Source organism: Amblyraja radiata, chromosome 21 (genome assembly GCF_010909765.2).
Source record: "Amblyraja radiata isolate CabotCenter1 chromosome 21, sAmbRad1.1.pri, whole genome shotgun sequence".
Taxonomy (NCBI): Eukaryota; Metazoa; Chordata; class Chondrichthyes; order Rajiformes; family Rajidae; genus Amblyraja; species Amblyraja radiata.
In genome coordinates, this window is record NC_045976.1 from 32,361,862 (window position 1) to 32,374,290 (window position 12,429).

The window sequence follows — 12,429 nt, forward strand, 5'->3', positions numbered from 1 at the left end:
AGCTCGCAGGTCACAGGTTGATGCCTGTTTTCCGGAGCTCCCATGGCAACAACTGCGTCCGCTGGACTGGAGGGTGGCAGCTTCGACCACCCCCGGGCCGCGGAGCTTGAACCGCGGGACTGACTTACCATCGCCCGGTGGGGTATCGCCTCAGTGCAGAGGGAGAAGAGGAGGGAAGAGACAGCAACCCTAAGACTTTTGCCTCCATCACAGTGAGGAGGCGCTAGGTGAACTCACTGTGATGGATGTTAATTTGTGTTTATTGTGTGTTGTTTATTATTACATGTGAGGCTGCAGGCAACGACATTTCGTTCAGACTGAAAGGTCTGAATGACAAATAAAGGATTCAATTCAATTCAAGCCGGGCAAAATGGCTTGCCGTTTAGGTTGCCGGCGGCACTTTGGGTGGTCAATGGCACCCGAGCAACCGCTAATTTCGAGCCCTCTATTAGAGGCAAGGGATTGAACAATGACCCAATCCATTTCCCTCTATTAACATTCTCCTCCAGATACATAGCCATTCACCTTCACCTTTGACCATATGTGGTTGTTCCAGTTGAGTTTCAGGTCAATGAATAAATGTTGATATTATAACAATGGTAATGCCATTGAATGTTGAGTGGATAGTTAGATTCACTCGTTTTAGAGATGGTCAGCTTATTAATATGAGCAGCTTAGTTAATGGTCTCTATAATATTGGGAAAGTTAATATGTTCATTCAATATGTTTGTTATTGTGTGAATGCTTCTGTGCCTGTTTACATGGAGGTCGGCAGGAGGAGGGAGAGCGGAGAGAGCGGACACTGCCCGCCCGGAAACTCCACACCCCACCCGGAGACTCTGCCCGAGCCACTGGACCAATGGCGACATGTTGGCCCACGCCATCATCGCCTCAGGTTTATTTCTGAAGACATCCGCCCCCATCATCACATGTTTGGTGCCGATAAGCAGGAGTTTCTATGCCAACAGTCAGACCCGGGCACCGGTGCCCCCCCCCCCCCCCTTCGTGAGGAAGGTATGCCTTGGTCACATTCCAGAGGAATTCTTCCACTTCCTTTATAAAAAAACTGGAGTGACAGGCCCGTATATGTTCGGCACTGGGCTACTGACTTACCTCCTGTCAAAGGAGATTTACGTCATTAACCAGGAGACATTTTCTTCCATCTCCATCTGCATTCTTATCCTCTACATCTACGGTATTAAGAAATTTGGGAAGGATGTGGCAAAATTTGCGGACAAAGTACAACTGCCCAAGAAGTGAAGGAGCTTTGCTCTAACCGCCTGGTAGACGCTATTGAGCAGGAGAACAATGAACAGTGGAGAATAGACGGTCGCCATCACCTCTTCGATGCCAAGCAGAATAACGATGCGATAATGTTGGAAACCAACTACCACGAGCGCCTGCACATGGTGCACGATGCAGTGAAGAAGCAGCTGGACTGCCAGGTGAGCCTGCAGCTACTAGAGCATAGGCTTGCACAGGAACACATGGTCAACTGGGTGGAGAAGAATGTGATCCACAGTATCACTCCACAGCAGAAGAAGAAGAGCATTGCCAAGTGCATCGCTGATCTCAAAGTGCTGTCGAAGAGTGCTCCGGCAATCGCCTAAGCCCATTCACAATTATTATCCATGTAGTAAACCTATTACATACCTGTAACCTTGAAAACAATCTAATGTCCCAATGAACCACATTGACTGAAATGTTCTCGTAACCCACAGATGAAATATTAACTGCAGCGCTGATAAATCTGTAAAAATAGTATTAAAAAAAATAATAATTACATGTGCATGTATTTTTGCATATGTGCACATACTTTTGTAATGAGAATGAGATCAAGTTCAACTAACCTATCCAATGTGGACAGACCACATTCACTTTCTGGACTTGTGAGATGTAATGTGTTCGAAATCTTCTGGTTCTCAGGACACGGAAATGGATGGTTAAATCACATGGGGCGCTTTTCGTATTTCTGGAGTGGGGAGGGAGTGAGGATAATATTGTGGGGATGATGTCTGGTAGCGAAACTTAACAGGAACTAAATTGTTTCATTAATTCTTTATTTTACAGAAATGCATGCGGTTCAATCTTGACGCCCCCGTATGGGTGTCTAAGCAACGGATTCTGTGCACTCTCAACCAGACTCTAAAGGATGTGCTAAACTATGGGCTATTTCAACCCGCAAACAACGGGAGGGTGGGGAAGTTTCTGGATGAGGAACGTCAACTCCGAGAATACCCAACGTTGCCTGACACCCCGATACCATATCTGGAGGTATTTGGTTTAGTCTGTATCTATGTACTTCGAGACCTTTTTATTTGTTTCCGAGCATTAATTTGGATTTGTTCCATTTACTTATCATCTTTCTTAAGGTCGGGATGTTCCTAAGCAATTCAGAACCAATAAAATACCTTTGAAATGTTGTCACCTTGGTAATATTATAAATTTATGCAATATTCCATAAACACCAATGAGATACGTAAGGAATTAACCCTTTTATGTTTTGTTGATATAGAGATAAATGTTGATAAAGACATCAGGATGAGCTCTCCTATTTTTATTTTGTGTGGATCTTTTATGTGCACCTGAAAGAAAATGATTGGGTTTATTTTAAGATAAACACATTGCTAGAGTAACTCAGCGGGTCAGGCAGCATCTCTGGAAAAAAGGAATAGGAGAGGTTTTGGGTCGAGACCCTTCTTCAGTGAGAGTCAGGAGAGAGGGAAGCGATAGATATGAAAAGGTACAGAGATGCAACACCTGGTCCCTATAACTATAACTGGGAGTTAGATGTGGCCCTTGTAGCTAAAGGGATAAGGGGGTATGGAGAGAAGGCAGGTACAGGATACTGAGTTGGATGATCAGCCATGATCATATTGAATGGCGGTGCAGGCTTGATGGGCCAAATGGCCTACTCCTGCACCTAATTTCTATGTTTCTATGTTTCTAACTCCTCCCTCGACTCTCTCCAGGGACCATGGCAGTTTTTCAGGCGAAGCAGAGTTTCACTTGCAGTTTCCTCAAACCTCATCAGCTGTATCCGCTGTTCCAGGTGTGGACTGTAGATCTGCTCTACCAAATACTAACACACATATGTTATACACATTCAAGATGGCGGTGCTGGCTTAACAGCTGCGGCCCACCTGCAGTCCGTCTGTTTTTTTTTTCTTTCTTTTTGTTCCTTTGTCATGTTTTAGTTAATTTTGTTTTATTAAGTTGTGTATGTGTGTGGGTGGGGTGGGAGAAACATGTTTTGGTCTCTTCCTTCAGGGGATGCCGTTTTTTTCTGTCGTATTCCCCGTCCCCGTCTCCGTCTGCGCCGAGGCCTAATGGCGGAGCTGGCGGCCTCGGAGCTGTGGCGGCAGCAGCAGCGGCAGCAGCAGCAGCAGCAGCGGAGAACCGACTCGGCCCCGGAGCTGTGGCAGCGGCAGCAGCGGCAGCGGAGACCCGACTCGGCCCCGGAGCTGTGGCGGAGGCAAGGGCAGCGGAGACCCGACTCGGCCTCGGAGCTCCGGCGGCGGCGGCAGCGGCAACGGAGACCCGACTCGGCCCCGGAACCGTAGCGGCGGCAGCGGAGACCCGACTCGGCCTCGGAGCTGTGGCGGCGGCAGCGACCACCCGCGGAGTTTGAACCGGCTCGTTCGCGGAGCACGGTTGAGCCACGGGATTTACCATCACCCGGTGGGGTCACAACATCTGGAGCCTGGATCGCCTCGGCGCAGAGGGAGAACAAAGAGGGAAGAGACAGAGACTTTAAGATTTTGCCTTCCACCACAGTGAGGAGGTGTGTGGTGGATGTTAAATTTGTGTTGATTGTGTGTTTTTGTCATTTTTTATTATATGTATGACTGCATGGAAACAAAATTTCGTTCAGACCGAAAGGTCTGAATGACAATAAACGAATCTAATCTAATCTAATCTAACCACTTGGATCTATAAACCAATCTGGGTCTTACCTTACGGTCACCATATATTACTAACGTTTTCACCCACTAGTCCGTTAAGGGACTGTCCCACTTGGCGATTTTTTCGGCGACTGCCGGCATCATTGACTGACGTATCAGGTCACGTATGACGTGGTTGTGTTGCTGCGTGATGATGTATGACGGGCAGTGTTTTTTCAATGTGAACCCACTACCAGTCACCAGTCATCTCCACCCCCTTTCGCCTTCTGTCGAACCCATTCCCCCCGCAATTCCTTGCTTCACTTACCCCCTTCCCAAGTACATCCCCATGCAACCGCAGGAGATGTAACACCTGTCTCTATGTCTCTTCCATTTCCACCAATCAGGGACCCCAGCAGTCCTTCCAGGTGAGACAGTGACTGTATCTGGTGTTCCCGATGTGGCCGCCTGTACATTGGCGAGAACATTTACGCTTGGTACGCCAAGGTCTGCATAATCTTCCGGTTACTATCCATTTTACCTCCTCTTTCCAATCCCATACCGACCTTTGTGTCCTGGGCCTCCTCCTCCACTGACAATTGGAATATTTTGGAGGACCAAGAAACCAAGAACCAAGGCCACAGGCAAACTGGACAAACAATGCATTGTATTCTGTTTGGATAACTTACAACCCAATGGTATGAACATTGAATTCTCCAATTTTAGGTAACTACTTAACCCTTTCCCCCTACCTTCTTCCGCCAAAAAACCCTCCATCTCTCCTGCACCCCACCTGGACTTGCTCCTGTTCCTCCCCTCACCCTTCCCTTCCCCCTACATCCCTTCCTGTAGCTTCACAATTTGCAGCTCTTCAATCCCTTTGTCTCACGCCTTTCCATCTCTGGCCTTTGTCTGACCATCTGCCTACCAAATAACACTCCTCACCTGCGTTGGTCTATTACCTGCCATGAATTGTCTTGCTCTTCCTCTTTTCCAGCTTTCTCCCCATAACCCCTCCCCATAATTAGTCTGAAGAAGGGTCCTAACCCAAAATGTCACCTCCTGAGATGATCTCCTGAGATGCTGCATGACTCCATATAACCATATAACAATTACAGCACGGAAACAGGCCATCTCGACCCCTCTAGTCCGTGCCGAACACATAATCTCCCCTAGTCCCATATACCTGCGCTCAGACCATAACCCTCCATTCCTTTCCCATCCATATAACTATCCAATTTATTTTTAAATGACTCAATGAGTTACTCCAGTACACTATGTACAGTATTTGTAAATCATCAAGTCTTGCATCTGCACCTGGAGTTTTTCATTGTCTGAAATAGATCCCCACATGTCAATCCTTTAACATAGAAACATAGAAAATAGGTGCAGGAGTAGGCCATTCGGCCCTTCGAGCCTGCACCGCCATTCAATATGATCATGGCTGATCATCCAACTCAGTATCCTGTACCTGCCTTCTCTCCATACCCCCTGGTCCCTTTAGCCACAAGGGCCACATCTAACTCCCTCTTAAATATAGCCAATGAACTGGCCTCAACTACATTCTGTGGCAGAGAATTCCAGATACTTAGACAATTTGTATACAAGCTTATAAAGCCTTAAGAATCACTTCGAATCTATAAGAAATAAAGATGTGTATTGGAAATAAATTAGCAATAAAACTGAAATGGAATATGAACCAGATGATTGAATGAAATATTCGAAATAATGTTATGTCATATTCAGGGTTCATTAACATATCACATTTTACGTGATTGTAGCATAATTTATGGAGACTGCCCTTCACCTCCTAAGCTTCAGATGCCTCCAATTCTGCCTCTTAAAGGCAGGTTGAGTGAAAGTGTAATTATTGAATACATTTTTGCCCCACTTATGGAACATATCATCATCAATAGATATTATAATGAATAGAGAGGTCACTTATCTGTATGAAATCTGACAATTGCTAGATCTTTTGGTCTGTACCCACTTTAAGAAGAGAACATACAATTAGACACAAGTAGACATATCAGTCTAAAAGTTTGGTCATGGGGAGTTTAACCAAAAAATACATGAGTCAATGTGAAAAGAATGCATAGGAAACCTAATTCCTACTAAAATATATTTCTGCAGTTTACTGAAAAAAATATAAGGCAATTTGTTTAGGGCTGTCAAGCAATTGAAAACATCAGTTTTATCAGTTTTAATCAGTTACTCAGTTACTGGACTAAGTGGGACCCATTGGGTCCCAGTCACCATGGAGGCCTTGCCTAATTAAAGTTGCTTTGCCTTCTATATATAATTAAAAGTCTAATCTTGACCACTTCCTGTTTGCGCTTTATATTGATTTTAGAAAAAAACGCTACCTCGTACGGCTGTGATTTTATAGCCATCTTACTCAGAGTCCCCCTCCGCTCATCAGGTGCCGAGGATTTTTCACATCAATGAAAAATAAAATAATTATTAGTGTTTAAAAATGTTGATATTCTCTCTCCTGTCAATCATGCCATGAAGGTCACGCCCCTTCTCGTGGGAGGGGGAGGGACTATAAAACCCAGAAGTTTGGGCATGGCTCAGTCTCTGCATGATGGAGGAGGGAGAGGTCACGACTCACTGTCTTTAATGGCCTTGCACCCTGCTTGAAATGGTATGAAACAGCACTTGAATTTGGTGGCCTTGCACCCTGCTTGAAGTGGTAAGAAATTGCACTTGAATTTGGTAGCCTTGCACCCTGCTTGAAATGGAGTTTCAAGGAATAGCCGTGAGTCAACTGCCAGCCCACCAGCTATGAGTGAGTGAGCTGCCAGCACAACAGGCTTGAGTGACTGAGCCGCCAGTCCAATAATCCATTCGGCCCACAAATAAAGTGCAATAGGTTGTTATTTTTCCACAGTGTAGTCCTATTGGCTAAGACAGTTGGATGATGCCAATATCCAAGGTGTCAATTGAACAAAAATCTGCTCCAATTTGGTTGCATTAATTCAGTGGGTAGTTTCTATTCAGAACTGTCTCTTTCATACCATTTGTGTGATTGTTAATTCTCATGTGTTCAATCCTTTGCATATAGTGTGCATGAGAATTTGCTTCTGACTCCTCACACCAATCTTCAATCTTTGTTTTCATCCTTAGGAGGATATCTCGAATTATGCGTTTTAGTCAGGGATTAATTACTTTTATGAATGTTAATTTTAATTAACCGTCATCAGAGTACACATTCAAAATGTTTGTTGAACTGAATATTTCCCCAAGGAGTGCTTAATTTCCAGTTTTGCATCAGGTTCTCAAGGTTGAAAGGTCTTGATTTAATTCCCCCACAACTCCCATAATGGTGTAAATTCCTCCATTCTTCTCTTTGCAGTTCCGATATAAGAAGCGAGTGTACACACAGAGTCACATAGAAGAGAAGCAACTGGCCAAACTTCACACAAAGGTAGGTGCTGTCCATGTCCATGACTGAGGATATTTTGAACATCAAATAGATTGATGGCTGTCACTGTATTTGCCAAATCTCCTAAACTACACTACCAAATCCATAACAAAGTAAGTGTAACTTGAACTTTTTCTTCACTATACATGCAACTATTCTATCTTTGCAGCCAGTTCATTATTTTCAATAAAGAATCCCATGTCACATTCTGTGGGTTCTTAGAAAGTCATAGAATCATACAGTGTGGAAACAGGCACTTCAGCCCAACTTTCCCACACCGGCCAACAATGTCCCAGCCACTCTAGTCCCACTTGCCTGCACTTGGTCAATCTCCCTCCAAACCTGACCTTACCATGTACCTGTCTAACTGTCTCTTAAATGTGATGTTTGGTGGACTGTGTGGGGTGGGGGGACCCGCTGCTCCCCCCGCGCAGCAGGTGGCGCTGCACATGACAAAGTCTTGTATATAGTTTATCCTGTCTGTGTGTGTGTGTGAGTGTGCAGTCAGATTCTGTGTCTTGCTGCCAGCATTGAGTAATGTAAAAAAGACTTCACACACTGCTGCACACATAGAACCTGACTGCACACTCACACAAGCCACTGCTGACTATTATCAGTCCGGAGAAAGGTTTGCCTGTCTTGACGTTGCAGCGTCTACAACGTTGGGCCCAGATCATGATGGGATATGATTACCACATCATTTACCGACAGTCTGCCGAGCATGCCAATGCCGATGCACTGTCTCGTCTACCGATTGAACCCGACCTGACATTCGATAAAGAGGAGGCAATTATGGAAATTGAGATGGACGTGAACGTGCTAAACACGCTGATCATCGCCGATTTTCCCATCTCCGCAAGGACGGTCGCCAACTATACGAGCACAGACCCCATTTTGTCGAAGATACGACATTTTGTCACTCAGGGGTGGCCGAACAGTCCTAAGCTGGACAAGGAAAATGCGCAAATGGAAATCTCCGCAAAGTATGGCATTCTGCTCCACAATGGTCGAGTGATCATTCTGACGGAACTGCGATCGCTAATTCTGAAAATGTTGCACAAGACACACATTGGAACTGTGCGAATGAAGGCGCTCGCCCGCATGCATGTGTGGTGGACAAATATCGAGACCGATATAGCCGACCACTGCAAGGACTGCACACCATGTGCCGAAACAGCGCCCAATCCGCCGGAAGCGACCTCTGCACGGCCCGTCCGCAACCAACCATGGAAGTGATTCCACATAGATTTTGCCGGACCGTTCCTGGAGGACATGTGGCTGGTCATCATGGACGCCCATTTGAAATGGCCACATGTTATCCAAATGAATCGTTTAATCCAACCACCGAAACAACTACTTCTGCGCTCAACGATTTGTTCGCCATTTGGGGATTGCCCTTAACAATCGTAAGCAACAATAGACCCCAATTTGCCTCGTAAATGTTCAGTGACTGGTGCAAACAACACTCAATCGTGCATCTGACATCAGCACCTTTTCATCCACTCTCAAATGGTGAGGCAGAGCGGCTCGTCGGCGTTTTCAAGCAGGCCATGAAACGTGTTGTAGGAATCGAAAAGAAATCGAAACGATTAGCCTTGCGCGATTTCTTACAGCAATATCGAACTTTTCCAAACTGCACTACCGGTCAAACTCCAGCGGAGATGATGCTCGGACATCAAGTGCGCTCTTCCCTATCAGATTTAAATCCGACCTGTAGCTCATATATGGCGCGCATTCAGCCAACGAAGTCGAACAAGTCCAAATCCGACATTGGCGACCACGTATATTACCGCAATTATACGGCCAAGGAAAGCAAATATTGCGCTGGCAGGATCATGGCTCACATTGGAACCAAAATGTACACCGTCCAAGGACAAGACGGACAATGCAACCGGCATGATGACCAATAAAGAAGCCGCGTCCAACTCCAGCCCAAAAAGCGCCAACTCCAGCCCAACCTCGCTCCAACTCCCGAGGAACCCACTCCACGACGGGCCGTGGCATACCAGCCACACCCCCCACCCCACCCAGTGGCCGCCGGCCAACGCCACCGGTGCCGGCTGCACGTCCGGGGCCACTACCGCTGCAGGCCTGCGCCCCGGCTGCCAGGCAACCCGGCTGGACAGGCAGAGCCGAGCTGGAGCCAGCGCCTCCCCCTCCGCGCCGGCTGCAAGCCCGGGGGCCACCCCGGACATCCCAGGACAGGGACGGGACACCCGGGAGGGGACGGGGACGGCCCAGCAGCAACTCAACGGTGACCGCATCTCCGGAGACCCAGGCCTGACCCCAACCACGGACGAAACGCAGACCTGCACACAACGCAGCACCACAGCTGCTGAGAATGTTTATAGCGAGTGACCTATGATCTAGGCATGCGCAGTCGGAATACCGAACTCGCTTATTGTGTTCAGCTCCCCCGTAAGAGCTGGAACCCTGATATTAAATATCAGCGGTTCTGTTTCACTTTGATCACTTTGTATAGCTTTGATCAAAGAAGAAATGCTTAATAAATGGTAATCAAGAAAAGTAGGTGCTAGTTGTTTTAAATCGTCAAGTCAAGTCACTTTTATTTCTATATCACATTTAAAAAACAACTCTCGTTGACCAAAGTGCTTTACATTGATGGAGGTACTAACGTTATACAACATTGGTTCATTGATTAACTAGACACATAAATACATACATATAGCCCTCCCTCAGAGGACGTCAAGAAAGGCTTGAGAGCAAAGATGAGATTTTAGTCTCGACTTAAAAGAGTCGATGGAGGGGGCAGTTCCACATGCTGTTCCACAGTCTAGGAGCTGCAACCGCAAAGGCGCGGTCGCCCCTGAACTTATGCCTAGACCATGGGATGTTCAGCAACCCCAAGTCAGCCGATCTGAGGGACGTGGAGGTGGTGTGGTGGGCAAGCAGACTTTTGATGTAGGTGGGGGCAAGCCCGTTAAGGGCTTTGTAAATATAAAGAAGGATCTTGAAATTTATTCGGAACTGCACAGGGAGCCAGTGGAGAGAGGCCAGAATCGGGGTGATGTGGTCCCTTTTTCGGGTGCCCGTCAGGAGTCTCAGTGCGGCGTTTTGGACCAGTTGCAGGCGGGACAGGGAAGATTGGCTGATGCCAGTGTAAAGGGAGTTGCAGTAGGCGAGGCGGGAGGAGATAAATGTGTGGATGATCTTTTCGAGGTCATCAAAGTTGAGGAATTATTTTATTTTATCTATCATCCGAAGCTGGAAGAGGCTAGCTTTTACCACGGCATTGACTTGTTTATCAAATTTCAATGCTGAGTCAAATATTACGCCAAGGTTTTTGACGTGAGGTTTGAGTAATGGGGTCAGGCTTCCAAGGCTGCCTGCTATCGTTTTGATTGAGTCCGAGGGGCCGAGAAGGATGACCTCAGACTTACTCTCATTTAGTTGGAGGAAGTTTTGGGCCATCCATCACTTTACATCCTCGAGGCAGTGGATAAGGTTAATAGATTTGATCGGATTTTGGGCTTCAGGAGGAGATAGTTGTGTATCGTCTGCATAGCAATGGAAGGAAATGCCGTGCCTTTGAATGACTTGGCCTAAGGGGAGCATATACAGGGAGAAGAGAATGGGGCCAAGGATGGAACCTCGTGGAACCCCACAGCAGAGATTAGCTGGGGAGGAGAAATAATTGCATATGTTAGTAGAGAAACTCCTACCTTTCAGGTAGGAGATGAACCAGCTCAGGGCAGTGCCATCAATACCAACCCCGAACCCCGAACAGTATCAAATGCTGCGCTGAGGTCGAGAAGGAGTAGGATTGCACAGTCGCCAGAGTCAACGGTGAGAAGTAGGTCATTACGTACCTTCAACAAGGCAGACTCTATGCTGTGTTGGCCCTGAAACCTGATTGGAAAGTTTCCAAGATAGTATTTTGGTGAAGGTAAGGCATAAGTTGACTTAAAATTACCTTTTCAAGGGCTTTTGAAAGGAAAGGCAGTTTTGAAATAGGTCTGTAGTTGCTTGGCAAGGAGGGGTCGAGGTTAGTTTTTTTCAGGAGGGGCTGGACTACCGCATGCTTGAAGCAGGTAGGAACAGTGCCAGTGGCCAGAGAACTGTTGAAGATGGCGAGGATGCTGGGACCAGCTATTGTAATGACATCCTTCAGAAGGGCAGAGGGGACAATGTCGAGGGGGCAGGTAGTAGGTTTTATGGTGGTGACCAGTTTTACAAGGGAGGGTAGAGTAACGGGTTGGAAACAGTCTAATTTTGAAGAACAGTTTTAAACCCATTTGCCGTTAAAAAATAGAGCAGGACAGGCTGTGGAATTTCATACCCCCCTTCTGTGTTATATCATAAAACAACTGGAAGGTTTAAATGAAGATTTCAGTAATTGCACTTCAGCAGAAAGGTCAATAACATTGTTTTGGCAATCCAGTTGTATTTGCAGATTCTAAATCTAATTGAGGAAGCTGTTCCAGGAAAATTGGATGAATAGTTTAAATTCTAGCCCACACAAATAAAAAATCAGTATGTGAAGGAAAGAATAGAAATTAGAATCATAGAATCATAAAGCACAATAACTGACCCTTTCTTTCCATCTTGCCATTGCTAACTGTGATGCCTATTTAAACTAATCCCAGTTGCTTGGATTAGTCCCATAGTAAGCCTTTCCTACCTAAATACCTGTCAAGATCAAAAGTGTTTAAATGTGCATATCTATCAAAAATAAAACAAAGACATTCTTACTTGCAGCAGCATGGTGGGGCTTTAAACACAGAACTCATAGATAACATAAACTTTAAAAAGTTAAATAGATAAATAATTAGCGCGAAAACAAAAGCCTTTAAAATTTTGTAATTGCCTCTGCCTCTACCATCTCATTTGGCAGCCTGTTCCAGAGAACCACCTGTGTGAAAAACCTACCCCTCCGATCTCCTTTTAATTTCTCGTCTCTCGTCTTAAGCCTGTGCCCTCTAATTCTAGATTCCCCTGGCCTGGGGTAAAGACTCAGGCTTTCTATCTTATCTCTACCTCACATAATTTTATAAACCTGTATAAGACTATCGTTTAGCTTCCTGCATTCCAGTGTGAATAAACACAGCCTAATATTTCTCTCCTTAAGATTCCAGCCTTTCATTCCAGTCAACATCC

General features: G+C 45.9%; 1 protein-coding gene and 1 pseudogene across 10 annotated transcripts in view; both read left to right on the forward strand.

Moving 5' to 3' along the window:
- shank3 (SH3 and multiple ankyrin repeat domains 3) overlaps positions 1 to 12,429 on the forward strand; it is a 541,235-nt gene that overhangs the window by 146,733 nt on the left and 382,073 nt on the right. For all 10 annotated transcript variants that reach the window (XR_004415240.1, XR_004415241.1, XM_033039988.1 and 7 more), the window contains exons 3-4: positions 2,071 to 2,274; positions 7,243 to 7,314. Coding sequence is in view for 8 of the 10 variants with exons in the window: in XM_033039988.1 (XP_032895879.1) it covers positions 2,071 to 2,274; positions 7,243 to 7,314 (276 nt within the window). In the remaining 2 variants the exon portion in view is untranslated. The remainder of the gene's footprint in view (positions 1 to 2,070; positions 2,275 to 7,242; positions 7,315 to 12,429) is intronic.
- LOC116985297 lies at positions 864 to 1,746 on the forward strand (annotated as a pseudogene).